Here is a 19,139-nt window from a genome sequence, read left to right as displayed (position 1 = left end):
GAAGGTTCTTCTTTTTCCTGCCCATAACACTTCAGAACCAACCCTTCCTTACGGGGGTCTAGGTGGAACTCTTAAGTGTTCTAGATTGCATTGTTAGCGTTCTAGATGTTTTCTTAGCGTTTAGTACCAATTATGTGGGTATAATCGAACACCAGTGACACTGCGTCCAGATGCATAACCTTTTCTCTCCCTCCTCTTCCTTCATCTGGCTGAAGGTCCTGAAGGAGCCAACCTGTTCATATACCACCTGCCCCAGGAATTTGGCGACCAGGATCTCCTGCAGATGTTCATGCCCTTTGGAAACGTCATCTCGGCCAAGGTCTTCATTGACAAACAGACCAACCTCAGCAAGTGTTTCGGTGAGTCGAGCCAGCACAGGTACAGAAATGCCTTTCAGCTTGGCTCTGCTCTGTCCAGATGGTCCTTCAGCTGTATCTGAGATTACCCACAATCCTGCTGTGTGGATCCAGAGAGCACTCTGCAGAGCACTGCACTGCCAGTCTCCTGTAGTGCGTTGATTAAGTAGGCGTGTATGCGTGTGCAGTACTGGATGTGTGCATGTTCCCTCCAATGTTATGTGGTGAGGTACTCCAGTGTGATGGTGTGTGTGTGTGTGTGTGTGTGTGTTCGTGTTCATAGTACTGGATGTGTGCATGTCCCCCTCATGTTATGTGGTGAGGTACTCCAGTGTGATGGGTGTGTGTGTGCGTGTGTGTGTGTGTGTGTTCGTAGTACTGGATGTGTGCATGTTATGTGGTGAGGTTCTCCAGTGTGATGGTAGTATGTGGGTTGTATGATTTCTGTTTGACAGGTTTGTGTGTGTATCTATGTGTCCCCTTGTGTGGGCACCTACGCCAGTTATTAACGTGCTTTCGCTCGTTTCCACTGCAGGCTTCGTGAGTTATGACAATCCTGTGTCGTCACAGGCGGCCATCCAGTCCATGAACGGCTTTCAGATTGGCATGAAGCGGCTTAAGGTCCAGCTCAAGCGATCCAAAAACGACAGCAAGCCATACTGAGCTTTGCCCTCTAATGGACTTGGTTAGGAATGTTGTTTTCTGGTAAGTGGAGTGTGGAAAAAAAACCCCCCCCTTCCTATTCTCCCTCACCCAACCACCCCCTGCTTCTCCCCCACTCCCTTGTTTACGCACGGCACTGGATCTCCAGCTCTTGGGGAACTCTTCTCTTCTCCCACCTCCCCCCATTCTTTAACCCAAACAGACGGAGAACAGCACACTCAGACACACAAATAACAAACAAACAAACTAAAAGAATTCTGAGAAATGGCTTCTTCCTTACATTCTTTATTGCGCCTTTCAGTTTTCTGTATTGTATTTTTAACATGGCTGTATTTTATTTTGTGTTTTTTTTTTTTTTTTTTTCTATCTAAGCTTTGGTGCCATATTACAAGTTTGCTGTGTAACCGTTTGGAGTCCGAAGAAAAGGATGTTGCACGATGAAATGCCAGTGGCCAAAACAAATTTTCCCTGCTGAAATTGCCCTCCCCCCCTTCACCCATCCAAACCCGATGTGAATCCTAATATCTCCCCCACCCCAGTCTCTAAACTATTATACACAACCCCCACCCACCCCACCCCAAGCCTCTGTCTGCCAGCCAAAGCTGCTCTTGTAGTGAGACCAGGGAGTCCTGCGTCATCACTGCGGTTATGTCACATGTTGATCACTGTTCAGTATCCAGTCTCACTGGAGCCTTTTCTTTCACTTTTCATTTTGTTTTTGTTGTTTTTTTTGGGGGGGGGGGGTAGAATTATTGCAAGGTCTGTTAGTATTGTTTTTAAGACATTTAAGAAAATATGTTTTATTTATTTATTTATTTATTTATTTGTTTGTTTTTTTTTTCTGCCTTTTTTTATAACAAGAAAACTTGAAGTCATTTACAAATTCAGATCCAAGTTTTGGTTATCACTTGTTATGAAACCTTTTTATGTGAAGAACACTGACAGTATTGCTTGCGGTCAAGATGCAGTATGCAGCATAACGTAAACCTAGCTGGTCTTAAGACCACAACTGCCATAATGGCTAATTTTAAAGTAAATGAGTATTTCAAAATGTACATAGGTACCAACTCACACACACACACACACACACACACACACACACACACACACACACACACCATCACTTACTGTTCAAAACATTGGGACCCCATTGGGACGGAGAGAACAGATAATGTATATAAACTATTACTATTCTAATTATGATCATTATTGGTTATTGTTATTGACTCTTTTAAAGTACTACCCTGTCCTTATGCACTGGCAGTAGCGAGCTCTTTCATTGCTGCTGTGTACCGTTGCCCATGTCTGATGCTGCTTTGGACAAAAAAGAAGATTCTAGAAAGAAGCCAGGCAGATCTCTGGTGTTGGCTGTATAGACTGAACTCTAACATTTTTACTTTTACATTCAAAACACTCGCTCGAACATTCCTCACCTGTAAAAAAAAAAAAAAAACCAACAAAACCCTTCACCCACCCTCTTTTAAGACTATGGTCCTCTTGCTGTCCATTTGTGTTAACCTTCACCAGTAGCACCAGATCAAGCGTTCCTAGCCATGTTGCTGTCCACGCTCCTAGCAATAAAGACACCTAGGAAAGGATGCTTACGAGTCTGCCCCTGAAAGGGTGGAGAATAGGACAGGACATACAGAATGAACAAATCGCCTTGCTGCAAAATCGACCCCTTAGTTAGCTTATTGACCCCTCTTTGTTCTCCTCACATTTTGAGGGTTTTGTTTGTTTATTTGTTTGTTTTGAGGCCTTTGGTGCTTCAGTAATAGGTCATTCACAGCAAGAGCAGTTGGCTCTGCATCTGCCTGGCATCACCAGAAAAATCACATCTGCCAACACGTCCACTCATATATTGCTAATCTCAGTTTGGCATTTCTGATTGGTTCAGAATGGTCTGAAGTATATTTTCATTGGTCAATTCTGTCAATTAAATGTTCTCATAAACAGCAGTAATCACCAGAGCTCTTAGACTGTCACAGTCAGGAGAGGAGTCTTTTTATAAAACTGGTCTAGAAACAGTTGTCCAGATGTATATTAAACTATTATGCCTTTTCTATTTTTATAGAGGTTTTATACTTCTCCTGATTACCAGGGTTATTTATTGCCTAAATTATTTATCTGCATTCAGAACGCAGTTGTTTGAAAAGTCATTAAAACTTCAACAGTATTTTGTAGAATTCTAATGTGACATTTTGTGATGACATTCACAGATTATGTTCAGACTTGTTTGAGCCTTTTCATTTCGCAGAGTGGTGCGTATACTGTATTCATTTTTATTTTGGTTCAGTGAGTGAACAGAACTACCCTCCTCCCCAGTTCAGACCTGAGCTCTCTTCGTACCCTTGCCCCCTACCCCCTCTCTTCATACCCCTTGCCCCCTACATCCCTTCACCTTCACCTCCCACCCCAACACTACCTCCTCCAAGCTGTCAGTGCTTGGGAGGTTAAGAGCCCAAGCTGCCTCCCAAGCCCACCTGTGCCTGTGTGAAAGCACCTTAATAAGGTCCACTGCGAGAGACAAAAGGAGAATCAGGAAAACCAAACATGTCCCAGTTCAGGATAATGGCCTGAATTGTGGCACAATTCAAAGATTTGAATTTTTTGGGAGAACTGATGGACATTTTTCTGTCTTTTCTTCAAGGAATGACTACTAGTAATAATATCCGCCACCCTTTGTTTTTATCCTGATTCTAAAGTTAAACCTTTTTTTCAACAAAGTACAGAGTCATGTCGAATACGCAGAGCTGGAATTTATAAAGAGCGGTCCTACAGCCAAAAGCAGTCGAGGACACAGTGCCAAACTCGGTCAAAAACACTCTTCTGTTTACCACATGATAGGGGCTATTCATATAGACTTATACATATATAAATATATAGTCTTAATTAAAAGTCGTGTAACTTGAGATGTACTTGTGAACATTTGAGATTTACGTCAGGTTTAGAGCTTATTTATTTATTTATTACACTGGAGTGTGTGTTTTGTTTTTCTCTCTTTCTCGTCTGTTTTGTGGTTCCGAGATTGAAAGGCAACGTGCTTTGCTAAGAAGAAACAGTGCCCCAGTGTTTTTTGTGACGCTACCTGTAAGGGTAGTATTGGGGAGGAAATAAGACTACCCCAGTTTCCTACAATCTAATCTAATCTAATCTAATCTTTGTGGCGTGTTTGTGTATTAATATATCCTCATGGAGAAGTCCCATACAATTCAAAATTTGAAGCACAAAAAAAACCCCAAAGCTAAGGATATTTCAGCTGCAACTGAAAACGGTTGTCGTCATGACGACAGACTTCTGGCAGACTATCGAAGCACAACATGTTCCTCTTGCTGCTGCTGCTGCTGCTGGTCTGTGGGTCACTGTCCTGCTGGCTAATATCCTGAATCCTCAGTTTGATATTTTTAGCAATCAGTGAAGTTGAGAAGTATGAATTATTGTGATTATTATTTTGATGATTATTATTAGTAATTTATTTTTCGGGGATTTGGTTTTACTAGCTGTAGTTGTACCTGTGGCCCAAATCGGGTATGTTTTTAGCGCAGCCTTGTTCTGTGTGGTGTACAGCTCTGTGTGGTGTTCACTGTGGGCACATAGTCTTGTGTTTTGTCTCTGTGGTGTCGTGTACTGTACGTTCTCATCTTAACTGTTCGTCGGCATGTCGTTCGTGTCGTCATCCCCACCCCCACCCCCACCCCTGTGAACTCCCCCACCCCCTCTCTTCTCCCCCACCCCCTCTCTTCTCCTTTGCCCCATGTTGCATTCAATGTTAAGTGTTTTAGGTGGTGTGTGTATGTGTTTCTCCCCTTCCCCTCCTTACCCCCATTCTGCAAAGATAATCGTTTCTGATTTTCTTTTTTCCTGTCTCCCTCTTTCCTCTTTTCTGTTGTGGCCTTAACCTCAGTTTGTTCTCCCTGTGTTTCTTTTTGTTTTTATTCTAGATCTCTCCGTGCCCGTCTGTTCATCACTTGCCTAGCATGTCGATGTGACGTCAAAAGTTCATCGTCCAGTCCGTTGTCCTCTGCGCTTCTCTGACGCTTGAAATTTCACCTTTGACCCCTTTTTTGTTTAACTTTTGACGCTTATTAATTATAATAGTTTTTTGTTTGTGGATTTTGTGTGTTCATCTATGTTGTTGTTTGTGCTGCCAAGGTGCATTAGAAAGACTGCTAACTCTATTAAAAAATGTATAAAGTTACATGAGTATTGTTACGAGCAAAAAAAAAAAAAAATCTATTTTTCTAGAACTTCCGAACATAACCACTAAATTTTGCAAAAGCGTTTTATTTTCATTTTGTCACTTTGAATTGCCTTTTTTGCTTCCATTTTCTCCTTTTAGTCCTCATTTCCAAGCAGTCTTTCCAGTGCCCTGTTTTTTTTAGTTTCTGTGGTGTCTAAAAGCAGCCAATCAATTTATAGAATCACCTTTGTGTGCGTGAGTTTTGTATGGGTATTTTTTCCTCTATCTCTCGTTTGTTCTCAAAGAAAAACGTTTTTAGGATGTCTTTTGGTCACATTTTGCTGATTCTGAGGGTGATGTTGTAATTTTGTGCTAGGTTAGTTGGCATGGTGTACTTTGGGAGTTTCCTATTAACAAGAGTGGGATCTACACTACACACGTGAATTTGCCTTTCTTCTTTCCTTTCGTGTGTCGAGCCATCACAGGCACATAATGTTCTTCATTTCCTGCCGTGTGAGGCTCAGCATTAGGTTGAAAGCACAGAACACAGCAGAGTTTTGAGTTCTTCGTCACTGTTAGTGGAGTATATACGGTATATCTAGCCTGCATGTTTTTTTTTTTCTGTAACTGCACTGAAAACCTCAGTATAATGTGATTTTTAGTTTATTATCTTTTTTTTTTCTTTCCAAAATCGAAAAACAAATAAACTAGTGCCAAAAGTTTTGCATGTTCCTGTTGGTCACATTTTTCCTCTGTCGTCACCTGAGAAGTTCCACTGGGCAAGAGATTACAGTGAGTTTTACTGATGTGATGTGACCGATCTAAACAGGCAGGCAATTCCACCCTGCGTGCGCGCGTGTGCCTGGGTGTGTGTGAGTGTGTGTTTAGACTCTTGTCCAACTCTCACCCAAAACCACCACCAACCCCATAGAGAGGAGTGTGTTTTTAGTTTTGTTTTGTGCTGTGACTATTGAAGTGAAGTATTTGTATCCTTATTAAGGTGTGTTCATATTTTTTTTTCTTTTCTCTAAAAGATGTGCCTGTGGAGTCTCTCGACCAAAACACACTACTAATAATAGAACCATTTCACCAACGCACGTCCTTATATCACGTCTGCAACCAGTTTACAATTTACTTTCCCAGGATTCACTTGATTGCCTTCTATATTACCGATATGAGATTTCAGTTCAGATCAGATGTATGTATCAGTTTCTTTTCAATTGAGACTAAAATCATGTCATAGCTGGTTTAACTGCCACCTTTTTTTAAAGTCATGCTATTTGCAAAAATCAGCCAATCACGCAAGTCTCCAACCTCCCAGTAGCATAAACACATTCCCATGTCCCTGTTAGTAGTCAGTGGTCTAGTGTCTGTATCCAGAGTTGACACTGATGCAGTTGTCATCTCAACACGAGCATTCACAGCATCACATCACCGCTCATTGACAATTCCACAGCCACTCTTTTTTTATTATTATTTTTTGTTTGCTTCTATCCATGTCATTTCATGACTGTTGTGTTCTGAAACTGGCATATTTGGTTTCTTTCTCTTTCTCCTTTTTCTTTTGGACATCCCACAGCTCAACAAACCTTCTCATAGATGTGTAAGACTAGAGTTGCACGTGTGTAACAGTGATGGCAAGCATTTGTTGTACTGATAATTGGATTTTAGATCTTTTCAGTTTATTTTCAGGTTTTCCTGATACTTTTTCTGACTATAAATAACCTGTGGGATTTTTTTATCATTACTATTACTGGTACAAAGTGATTGTATTTAACGCTAGAATTTGTACAGTTTTTGCCTTTTCTACTAGGACAATGTTTCAAAATGTGAAATTTAAATTCAGTTTAGTGAAGCCATGTAGATCTTGCCACCATGACCAAACTTACGTCTGTACCATAGATGAGCAAAAAGCTTTACTTAAAAAAAATATCAAATTCTGTTAAATTCAATTACAATCTAGTGTCTTTGTTGTTTTTAAGTTGTGTGATTTTGATGTGACGAATAGAGAAGAATGAATTCATTAGTTGGCCAACAAAACCATTTGCTTTTTAATGTTTTCTGTTGAGACTTTTTTATTTTGAATGGGATGAGACAGTTATCAAGATTTCACATGGATGTCTCCACAGGAATACAGCTGAGTGCACACCCAACAAAGCAGTACTTTTGTAAACCAAGTGTGTGATTCCTTTTTGGTCAGTTTGTTTATGTACTATTAAACTGTTTGAGAAAATCCACAATGGCTGTCACTCAGAATTTTTCCTCCTGATTCACACAAAATCATTCTGTGATCAATTCCGTGATGCAAAATCTAGCCCATATTTAGTTTATTTGAAACCGTGGGGCCAAATGTGATTTTAGAGGTGTTACACAATGTGGAAGTATGACAGAGGCCATTACATCATGCCAGCTGGCATAATGCCTTTGCTTGCAGAGATTTAGCATGGCGCCCTCTGCTGTGTGTAATTTTAGACCAAAAAGCAAAAACATTTGACCCTTTTATGAGTCATTACTGGGATTTTGAAAAGGAACTGGGAAAGTCTATGAAGGAAAGAAAGAAAGACAGATGGGGAATAGATGACACACCTAGGGCCTTAGGCAGAGAAACTGGGTTCAGAGAGGACCAGGGCAAAGTATGCTGAAACTCCCTCCATCTGGTTTTCTGGGGGTTGTGGCAATGCTTGTGGCAGATAAGGGTGTTGTTTAGAGATAAGTCGCAGGACAAAGAAATACACATGCTGATATTATGGATGTCCTCACCTTAGGTTAGGTGTTTTGCTAAAAGAGATCTTCAGCAAGTAGTGGAGTCAGTCGTTTTTCTGATATCAGAGTTGGATTATTTGGTGATCATTAGGTTCAAATGTTAACATTAACTTTTTAACAGCTTCATATGCAAGTTGGTGCAAGACTGCACTAATATGGGTTCTGTAATCTCTGAATTCAGTCTTGCAGCAAGGCTGCCACCTAGTGTTTTGTTTCTCTTTTTGTAAGGTGGCCATACACTAATGTATACTATAAATAGTCTGTTCACATAATTCCAAAATACAGAGATAACTATGTTCTATAATATAAAGTTGAGTACACAGAGGACCAGTATGTACTGTAGTTATTATTATTATTATTATTATTATTATTATTATTATTATGTCTTAACACAGTGATCTCTCCCATGCAAATGGTTTCAAGGATAAGTGTATATATACGTGAGGGAAATTTGGTCTCCGCATTTATCCCAATCTGTGAATTAGTGAAACACACTCCACAGCGCAGTGAGCTGCCTGCAACAACAGCGGCGCTCAGGGAGCAGTGAGGGGTTCGGTGCCTTGCTCAAGGGCACTTCAGCCGTGCCTACTGGTCAGGGTTCGAACCGGCAACCCTCCAGTTACAAGTCCGAAGCGCTAACCAGTAGGCCACGGCTGCCCCACCAAGATTTCAAGATTGATTTACAAGAGACTGGTCAGTTTCTCTCCTGTAGGCCTCCTTTTGTCGAACTCCCATTGACCTTCTGCCCTGTCTTCCACGGTTATTCATGGATCTACAGCATTAGTCAAAGATACCAGATCCAACCCAATAACAGAACCAGACTTTGATTGAATCTGTCAGATTATCCCTGCATGCATGCTACTAAACAAGTGTTGAGGAAATTTCTCTTATTACAAATAAAAATATCAAATAAATGTAATGTAGGCTAAAACACATATGAATCCCAAATATAAACTCAGTATCTACACAAGTAACCAAGATCCCTAACTGCTTTCCCTGTTTAAGGTTGTACTCCTGAGGAACACTTTCTCACATTTGGAAACCAATCACCCACCTTATCTTGAGTGGGACTTACCTGACCTGATAATATCCTCAAGGACGTGCCTGAGGGAATGTTACAAAATTATGATGATCAATTATTGGGTGACAGGTTGTATGTTTATCAGAGTAGGCACAGACTTACAGTATCAACCTGTAAAGGCCCACCTTCCGACCTTCCACACCTTCCACAATCTCTTATGGTCAGAATCATATCAATTTGGTCTCTGGGGCAACCGTGGCCTACTGGTTAGCACTTGAACTTGTAACCGGAGGGTTGCCGGTTCGAACCCCGAACAGTAGGCACGGCTAAAGTGCCCTTGAGCAAGGCACCTAACCCCTCACTGCTCCCCGAGCACCGCTGCTGTTGCAGGCAGCTCACTGCACCGGGATTAGTGTGTGCTTCACCGCACTGTGTGCTGAATGTGTTTCACTAATTCACAGATTGGGATAAATGTGGAGACCAAATTTCCCTCACAGGATCAAAAGATTATATATACTTATACTTATACTCAATTTATTATGTTCATGGATAATGCACATACAAGAAAAGTATGCCTTTCTCAGAATGCTGCTGCTCAGACCTTATCCTTCATAACATAGAATCTACACATACTCAAGTGTAGTGAAGATTCCTGATGCTTAGTGGAATATGTTTTACTGGTTTCTACAGCAGGATCCCTGCACAGCTGCATTGTGGGTATGCTGTGCTGAGCCATTTGCAGGGGATAATGACACTGATATTTCATGCAGCACAACCCTGAATGGAATTGGTTTGTTGTGCATGTGAGCTAGTCACCACCATCCCACACCATGACCATCATTAAAATTCTCAGCACCTTTATACATACATACAGTATGTGCCTTGAGTGCCCAGAACAGGATTATTGTTTCTCCCTATATTTAGACCACCACTGCCACACCTTTCCTAATGGAGAGTACCCCCAAAGCCTTGTTGTCTTGGTGATGACCTGTGAACCTGACCTTAGCATGGCAGAGTTTGCTTTCCATGTAATAAATAATGTGTCAGTGAAATGCTGCTCTGTTGGTGATGTGTTTTTCCCTACAAAGACTGATTTTTTTTTATGTATATGTTTTTACAGTAAATAGACTTGATTGTTGAGTGGCTGCTATGTGAATTCTCCTACCTATTATCACTAGGAATTTAACATATCTCTATAACCAGACCTTGCACTGTTATTTTAACTTGGCAACTCTATATGATCACTAGCCTCTCTGCAAAATTGTCCGATTAAACCATAGTGCAAATTCACTATCCTACATGCACCAGTAGAATCGAAATACTATTACCTGCTATCCCACGTAGTTTTGCAGCAGCAACAATTTATAAACTCTGAACTAAAGAGTTAACGGTGATTGTATGAATGCTTCTATTGAATATTCCATATATGGAGGCAACTGTTCATATTTTAGGAAAACATTATTAGTTTTTCACACATACACAGGGATAATTATTGTCAGTGTCTTCGTATGCAAGCCTTGTAAACCTAATTGAGACTTTTATTTTGACGTCCTTTGAGAATATTATGACCCGGAGAAACTTTGTTATTGTTGCTTGTGCCAGAGGGGTGGATACATAGCTGGTAAGATATGCGATTATCAACTGCATTTAAAGGGTGCATTGTGCATACAAATATCGCTTAACATGTTTACATCTTACATTTTGTACAAAGCAATGTATTTCAGAACGATATTGCGATTGCTTAACCCTGTGAGTGAACGGTGCATTATTTAAAACCGTGTCGCAAGAAAACTAGCTAAATGCTAGCAAGCTAATATTGGTTATTTTAGCAAACTAGCTAGCTAGCTCTGCACCTATCGATTGGCTAGTTTTTCAACTGGTGCAGTTCATTCCATTGCATTCGCTTGCTTGCTAACGTTAGTGGATAACGCTCTGAACACAGCTCGACAGCGTGAGTACATCCATCAGATTTCTGTCTTTCAGGTCGTGATGAGACACATCATTGACACTTTCCCTCGAGTGGTTTATTTGATATATGCTCTGTTGCATTTTTACAATGTCACACTTTTAACGTTATGTGAGGGAGCTAGCGGTAGGACGAGCAAGCTAGCAAATATAGCTATCTAAAGCTAGGTTGTAATCAAACTGTCTGGCTGTGACTGAAATTCGACGCCTTCAGGAAATTTCTAGGAATTTGTAATATTAGCTCGCAAACTGGCGAACAACGGAGGTTAACCACGATAACCACCAAGCTAGCGCTGACGGCAAGCTTGCTGCAGCACAGTGTGGTTTGTAGCTGGCAATTAATTTTCTCATTAGATAACGTTATGTGGTTGACATTATGCGAAGGATCTGTCAACCTGTTGTGTATTTAGCCGATTTTATATTAATGTTACTGTAGAAGGAGGATCAGTCTCCAGGGACATATCAGAACTGTTGCGTCGCTCAAGTTGAGCTTTAGCTGGAAGCAGATTTGTACTTAGGGCGTTAAAAGGCCGTATTAATAGCTTGCAACAAAGTGTCCCTTGGTGTCGCCTGCGCGTGAGTTTCGATGAAACTGGCTGACTGCGCTTGCGAGAATTCCAATGCACCTTCCAGCGCTATTTAGCATATTTACAAATTCCTAGTTTCTGTGGATTTGTAACGTTGATTTTATACACCCGTTGGTTGTTTCATGTCCTTTAACTATACCGTCGGCAAGCCTGATGGAATGGATAGGATAGAGAAAAGCGGTACGTGGCTTATGTTGCCTCGCATCCACAAGGGTAACAGCAGTTTCATACACCTTGTTACGACTGTCAGAGGTTTTGCGATTTCTCTGCACGAACTTGCATGCTAAATCTAATTAAACATAACGTATATACAACGAAAGTATTTAACGGTCGGTGTTTCTCTTTCTTTAGTCTTCTTAAGTATTTAAGTATTTAGTCTTTCTAAGAACAAATTGTGATTTTGACAGTTACAGCTACCCAGCTAGCTGACAAAACCATCTTGAAATGCCAGACTCCTGGCTGTGTCGGGATTTTTGGCTCCGTTTCGACACAGTAATGTTTGTTTTTTGTTTGCCAGATATGTGTTAACTTAACAAACAATGCTTTAATGTAACCTCTATTGTTTATTTGCATAGTAGCGTCAGCCTACACCTTCCGGACATTCACTTGATGGCTGTTTTTCATGTTGAACACCTAAGCGTTTATAAAGTCTTTGTTTGCCACTGCGTGATATCGTGTCTCTCATCAGTTATTTCCTTTATTGGCCTGAGTTTATAAACATAGCCATGGCACTGCTCGGGGTTAGTATGAAGCTGCGTGAAAGGGTTCTCCTCTGCTGTTCAGGCGTGTAGTAAATGGAGTCCCATTGGTATAGAAACATCAATAATGAGATCTCTCAAATGGTCTCATTTATTAGGTACAATCTAACTTTTATTCTGGTTTGTTACTGCAGTTGCTAGTACATGGACGTTTGCCTAATGGTTAATGACTACATCACAAAACAGATATTTATATATAACTATCCCTCAGCCAAGCAAAAGTTTCTGGAGCACCAGAACTGTGTGTGTGAAGACTTTTCTGCAGCTAGGACCTGCCTCTCAGAGGTCATGTGGAATGTATTTCCTGTTTGGGTCTGGTCACGTTTGGGAACGACGGGAAAACAGGACTGGGTCTCACAGCACTTCTCTCGCGCACTCATTTGTCTGTGTGAAGTTGGGACATTTTCTTTCTCCCCTGAAGATGCTCACTGCAGTATTTTGATCCTGGGGCAGTGAGGCGGACTCTGTCTTTGTGTGGTATGTAGCGTATTGTTTCAAATGGTTGACCCTGAACATTGCTGTGGTAAAAACATCAGGGGGAGGCCGTCTCGTTGGTATAACCCATTCTGGTTGCATTGATTGTGGCTGTCAGAAGTGCATGCAGAGAGATAGGCCAGTGGGTTCATCAGGCTTTATTTCATAATCCACTTGTGTGTTTTCATCTTGTTAGTGGACAGTCAGCATGTAACTGTGTATGTGTATTCTTTGCAGTCAAGATCTGAATGGCAGAATTCAAAGGGTGGGATAGCTATTTTATTTTCCTCTATGGCTCACAATTATAGGCTGATATCTGAATTTTCAATGTAGCACATTAATAATATATATATATATATATTTATTTATTTATTTATTTATTTATTATTTATTTATTTATTTATTTATTTTTCTGACAATTAAGTGCATTAAGCACAACTGAACTAAGATGGTTTCATTTGAATTGGTCTTCAGATGGATCATCAACTTCCCTCATGTCTGGGAAAGCCTTAATGCAGGCTACTTTGTGTGAGCTGCAGCAGTGCTTGGGACTGCTCCTCCAGCAGCTCAGCCTGTTTTTATTTTATTATATTTTCTTTGCACATCAGCCTCTCCAGACGAGTCCTTTCACTGACTGATGAGTCACTGATTTTGCTACTCAGCACTGTTGCTATGGAAATAAATGCGTCGCTCTGCAAAAATCTGCCGTGCAGTGCGCTCTCCCTGGCCTAGCTGAAGGCGTCCGTGAGCCCGCTGGCTACGCTGCTACAGCGTGGGACGGGTTTCACCTGAGATGATCTGAGACGAGGTGCAAAAATAGGCTACTAGAATGAAATCGCTCTGTTTTGTGTGTTTGTGTGGTCCGATTGTTTGCCTGAAGGTTACATAATGAGATGTTGAATACTCATGTCCCAGACAGTGTCTGTAGCAGCAGTTGGGATCTCGTCTTGTTCCATTTGTTAGGCGTGCAGTTATATCTCCATTCACTCATGAACCAGCACAAGTGAGAGTGTGTCTTATGGTGGCATCTGTGTGGCATCTCTGAAGCTCAGCTGGTTTCCAATATCTCTCTGCCTTTCCTATTTCCTGCCCCTTTGTCACTGGTCATGTGTTTGGTTTTTGTGCCAGTTGTGTTGGTAAGCGCTACACTGCTGGATCCTGGGCTACTGGACTGGATGGGGAGGCGGGAGGGTGGTGTGTGTGTGTTGTGTTGGGGGTTGGCTGTACGCTCTAACAAAGCCCTCCAGTGTTGCTGATGGTGTGTTGTTGTGAGTATGCGCCGCTCTTTCTGCCTCCCAGCACAGTTTAGAATGTCACAATGGAATCTTTCATGATGTGGATGGGGGGGTGCCGTAACAAAGGCCAGATTAGGAGTTCTGACTAGTGTTTCATGGGTGTGTGTTCTCCTTCTGCACACTGTCTGGAGTGGATTTGGGGTCGAGTCGGGGGTGCTCTCTTTGTCCTGTTGTGGATCAGTTGGGTACCTGATAGGTGGATTGGGGGTTGGGGGGGGTCTGTCTGTTATAGAGCCCTCAGGTTCCAAATTTGTCACTCACCATGGTATGATGTCATAGGAGAAACAGGTGTTCCTAGGCAGTCTTCTATGTACAGAGAATGTAGGCTGGAGCACATTGTTTTGCAAGCATAGGAAATGGGGCCTTGGCTCTCATATGTTCTACTTGAGCAACGTTGCACAGTCTCCGCATTCCCCTCTCATGAGGTGTCTCTGTCTGGCACATGTTACCTCCATTTTTTTTCACGTTTCATGCATTCAGCCTATAGCTGTTTGTCAGGTAAAGCCCCCCCAGGAGATAGCTGACCTCACTGGCCCATGCAGTCATGCCTCTCAGATCCTATCTCACGCTCAGCTTTGATTTATTCAGCCCAGTTCAGCACTGCGTGGTTGACTGAGAGGAGGCATATGGGGGTTGCTCACCTGGAATCTGAAATGGAACTGCCCTCACGCTGTAGTTGTGTAGCGTGCAGCTGCAGCGTGATGCATTGTGGGAGACGGTGTGAGCCACCCACTGCTTTGAGGTTATTCCTGTTCTTATTCTGAATTCTACAGACGAGACTTTAACTTTGACAGACCACGGGAAAGAGGTGTTTGGAAGGGTGTTGTTAATTCTGAATAACAGTACGCACAAGCAAGCACACATCACATTTGAAATATTAGATCTGAAGGGAGCGGTAATTCCTGAGGAAAGGTCTTGATTGATGTTACAGGGGGGGATTTAGGAGAATGTATGCCCCTTTTATCTTAAGTTATCTTTTCACTTCACAGAAGGCAGGGGTGTTCCTGTGACAGGGGTGTTCTCATGCTAGGGCTCTGGGGCCCTGCACTGTTGCTTGGATTTCACCACACCGTCTCCCTGAGGTTTGACTGAGAGTGAGAGGATGGATTAATATACATGAGGGCCGCATGAGGCGGCTTCTGCAAAGGGACTATTTGTAGATTGTGATGTGAAGAGAGACTCTTAAAAAAAAAAACACCCACACTACCACGTCTAAATGATATCTATACTCATGCCTTTTAAATAAAGGCACAGGCTAGTTAAATGACTTGTACAGTGTCGTGTGTTGACCCATTTAGTGTATTGATTAGCCCACTTTGTTAATGGTGCTGACATTTAAACTAAGGTGCAGTCAGCGATCATATGTGATTTCAAGCCCATTTGGCCTTTTTTTGCCACATTCAACGAACACCTCCTCGTGATCCGTTAGCTGCCCATTCCATGAGTACACTCGAAAGTGGAATCAATAACAAAGCGGAATCCACAATGATGTATGCAGCCTTAGACAGGGATGCTGCAGCTGCCACCCCACCATGCAGCTATTTTAGTTCAGTTTAATTTAATGTAGTTCAGTTTAATTTAGTTGGGTTTAATTTAGTTTGGTTGACATCACATTGATCATGTTGGGTGGATTAAGCCTACAGGACTTAATGGAAAGGAAGTGCCAATAATAGTGGCATTAGACGATGGCCAGTGGGGTGGAAGCTGTATGTCTGTGTCATTTAGCTATTAGCAAAGTATTTGTAATGAGATAGTAGTGAATGGTGACCAGGGAGACAAGATTAGTGAAAATACTGTGCTGCTGCTTCTGTATAGCTGTTTGTCTTTACACAAGTTTTTGGATCAGACGGCGAGAATGTTGGGAGTTGGTTGTTTGGCCATGTGTGTTGTGGACTGAAAATTGGTTTCATTTGCTTCCATATGTTCAGCTCTTAAATCTGTAGGTTCACTTTAGGCTAAACCTCCCAAACTTGTTGACATTCTCTGTGGCAAGAGACAAAATGGCTTCTGAGGAGAAGCGGGATCAGCATGTCTGTTGATGACTTCTTTTTTAATTTTTTTTTTTATTTGACGCTTTCAAGAAACTGGCGGCCTTCAAAGTGAAACAGTGTAGTTTTGTTTGCAGTAAAATGGAGCTTTGGGGGAAGCCTAGATTCAGCAGTGGGAAACCTAGCATGCTGGGAAGGCAGCATGCTGCTTGGTTGCCTCGGAAACCTGCTTCGGCTTCTAGTTTTGTGCTGGCTGAGGTTCCCAAGAGAAACAAGGGCAGCGCCACCCTCGTCAGTCATTATTTGCGGCTGTCATCTTCTAATCTATGCCATATCGGACTGTCAGCTCTCTCTCTCTCTCGGCTCCAACTAATAACCGTTATACCACTGGACAGAGCATGGGTCCCAGCTAAAACCTGAGAATCGTCCCTTAATGTACGTGTTTCAGCAGCTCAGCTACATCGTTCAGCTCTATCATCAAGTCTTTAACGAGTGGAGTTAAATGAAACAGTTTGGCATCTGCTGTTTGGACATGAGCTGACGACCCAAAATGTCACTTGTCATTTCATGTTCATGTCTTTGCCTCTGGTGCCATTGCAGTTCCATATCCTGTTCAGGCAGGGGGTTGGGGAAATATGGGGGTGTGGGGGGCATTCTTACTTTTGTCCACGCTAAAAATAAGTGAATGGCTGGCCGGGTAGGAAACCTGTGACCTAAGCACATACTCTGGAGGGGGAATATTTCCGTGTTCAAAGCTTCACTGCCAATACAGAGAGGGCGTCCAAAGCCCCTCATATTTTACTTGTGACATCAGCGCACTTTAATGGCCTAGAAGAGCCATTATATCCTCGGGAAGTTGTTTTTGCCTTCCGTCACAGCACCAAGTGTTTCTCAGATTGCAGCACAAGTTGAGTCACTGGTTTTCACTAGTTTGGAAGTTTGTCCTCTTTTACTTTGTGTCTTTGTTACATTCTTGCAGTGTGTGTTGTTTTGTTTTTTGTTTTGTTTTGTTCATTTCATTTAGCATTGTTCTTCCTTTTTTCTTGTTGGTTTTATTCCACTTCTGTGTCTTTTTGTCCTCTGGCTCTTTGTTGCAGAAATCAGCAGTTGTTGGAACTTGCTGGAGCTCTCTCAAATGTCATGAGTAGCTGTGGTTTACTCTTCTCACTCACCTGAACAATAAGGCCATTCTGGTCCTCAGTGAAGAGATTAAGGGAATATGAAAGGCACACATCTCTTTCCATTCTGTGGTTTGAGGTGTGTGTGTGTGTGTGTGTGTGTGTGGGGGCGGGGTAGTCATAAGTTACATGTTTTCAGGAAAATATGAATCCAGGGCAACACCCAGAGTTTTTGACAAGGCATCTGAATGGACGAGAAACCCCACCCCACCCCCAGCAGCAACCCCGCCATCAGCCAGTGCACAATACTCCACGTGAGAATGAAACGTGATCTAGGCTGGCTTCAGGCCGCGCTCTGGAATGGAGCTCGAGCACTGGAGAGGCAGACGGGGAGAGAGAGAGAGAGAGCGAGCGAGAGACACACTGCGTGTGTGTGTGCGTGTGTGTGTGTGTGTGTGTGTGTGTGTGTGTGCGTGTGCGTGCGTGCGAGGGAGAGCGCGAGGCGATCAGTCAGTCAGGAGGTCAGCCACTGTCTCCAGGGCTGCTCTGTTGAGGATTGTGGGAGCTCGCTCTCGCTCTCGCTCTCGCTCTCCCTCTCCTCATTACTTCCTCTCTCCCTCCCTGAGTACTCATCCTCAGCAATCCTGTTTTTCTTTTTTAGGGACGCCCCCCTCTCCCTGTATCATCCCTCTTAAATCCAGGACCCCTGACAGAGATCAGGAAGGGAAGCTAGCAAGCATGAGCCCCCCGCCCACATCTCCTCCTCCTCCTCCCTGCTGCACAGCAGAAAAACTTACCCTGGTAACTGAGGACGTTTGAAATAGTTGAAGCAAACAAAAATTCAGTGGCAACTTGTGTTGCTTGGTGTTCTTGTTTACTGCCAGAGGAGCATGAGGACTGAGCGGGGTGTTATTTGATTTGGGGTCTGAGGGCTGTTTTTCGGGATGAGACTTTGGAAAGGCAGCATATTTGCCATGAAAGTCATTGCTGTGGGCTCAGAGCTGGTGTTGTGAAGGGGAAGACAAAGACCCTCTCATACATACCGGTTTGGTTACAGAGCCTTTCTGATGTGTCAGCACCAGCAGCAGGTTATTTTTATAAGCTATAAGCTAGTCGAGCCTACATAACCAACCACCGCTATCACAGGTTAGCCTACTACACCTCCAATGCACCTCCAATCATCAGTAAGAAGTAGGCCTAGTCTGTAAATGACAGTTTTGTCATCTCCTACAGAGTCCACGGTTCAGTTACCAGAGATTATAAAACGGTGAAACCTCTACCACCCTATATTTGTCTTGGACAACTGGACCCTCCCGTGCTAGTCCTTACTCCCAAGAGCCAAGGAGTCTCTCTCGGTGGGATCAGGACAGCAGGTTTGTTGGCCTGCTGTGGAAGATTATGTGAACGAGCAACAGGATGTGGCCACAGTGCCCCTGTTGTTTCCTCGGGGTGGGGGAGAGGGCAGACAGTGGCACTTGTGCTGCCACTTGGCTTGACCTGTGACCTGTCTGGCCTTGCTGGGATTTCCCATAAATACTTAAACTGACTACAAGTGGTCTGTACATTTGTAGCATGAGAAGAAGAGTTCTCTTAAAACACTAAATGGAATCTCTCTCTCTCTCTCTCTGTACATTTGAAGCATGAGAAGAGGTTAAATGTAGCCAAAAAGTTCTCTTAAAACACTAAATGGAATCTCTCTCTCTCTCTCTGTACATTTGAAGCATGAGAAGAGGTTAAATGTAGCCAAAAAGGTCTCTTAAAACACTAAATGGAAGTGGTCAGTCTCTCTCTCGCTCGCTCGCTCGCCCGCTTGCCTTTTTGTCGGTCATTCCAGTGGGACTTGTAAACAGTCTGAAAAGCCAAACAAGCAATGGAATGGAGTTACTTCCGTCGATTACTAAGTTTCCCTTTCAAAACCAAAAATGCTGTGTGACCCAGAAACACACACACACTCTTAGGAAGGCCAGACCA

At 42.7% G+C, this 19,139-nt stretch overlaps 2 protein-coding genes across 14 annotated transcripts in view; both read left to right on the top strand.

The window, feature by feature from the left end:
• celf1 (cugbp, Elav-like family member 1) overlaps nucleotides 1-7,436 on the top strand; it is a 40,109-nt gene extending 32,673 nt beyond the window's left edge. For 8 of the 10 annotated variants that reach the window (XM_048262562.1, XM_048262564.1, XM_048262565.1 and 5 more), the window contains 3 exons: nucleotides 216-359; nucleotides 892-1,061; nucleotides 4,961-7,436. In XM_048262562.1, the coding sequence (XP_048118519.1) occupies nucleotides 216-359; nucleotides 892-1,019 (272 nt within the window). In that variant the 3' untranslated portion in view covers nucleotides 1,020-1,061; nucleotides 4,961-7,436. Of the gene's footprint in view, nucleotides 1-215; nucleotides 360-891; nucleotides 1,062-1,391; nucleotides 1,575-4,960 lie in introns of those variants that run through there. The other 2 variants (XR_007195622.1, XM_048262558.1) reach the window with 2 other exon arrangements.
• A 3,084-nt stretch (nucleotides 7,437-10,520) lies between these two features.
• LOC125306923 (granule associated Rac and RHOG effector protein 1-like) overlaps nucleotides 10,521-19,139 on the top strand; it is a 42,857-nt gene continuing 34,238 nt past the window's right edge. Inside the window, exon 1 of one of the 4 annotated variants that reach the window (XM_048262553.1) lies at nucleotides 10,521-10,604. The gene's annotated coding sequence lies outside the window, so the exon portion shown is untranslated. Of the gene's footprint in view, nucleotides 10,605-10,658; nucleotides 10,935-12,652; nucleotides 12,771-17,857; nucleotides 17,970-19,139 lie in introns of those variants that run through there. The other 3 variants (XM_048262551.1, XM_048262554.1, XM_048262555.1) reach the window with 3 other exon arrangements.

Source organism: Alosa alosa, chromosome 14 (assembly GCF_017589495.1).
Source record: "Alosa alosa isolate M-15738 ecotype Scorff River chromosome 14, AALO_Geno_1.1, whole genome shotgun sequence".
Classification (NCBI taxonomy): domain Eukaryota; kingdom Metazoa; phylum Chordata; class Actinopteri; order Clupeiformes; family Clupeidae; genus Alosa; species Alosa alosa.
This window is presented reverse-complemented; position numbering and strand designations above follow the sequence as displayed.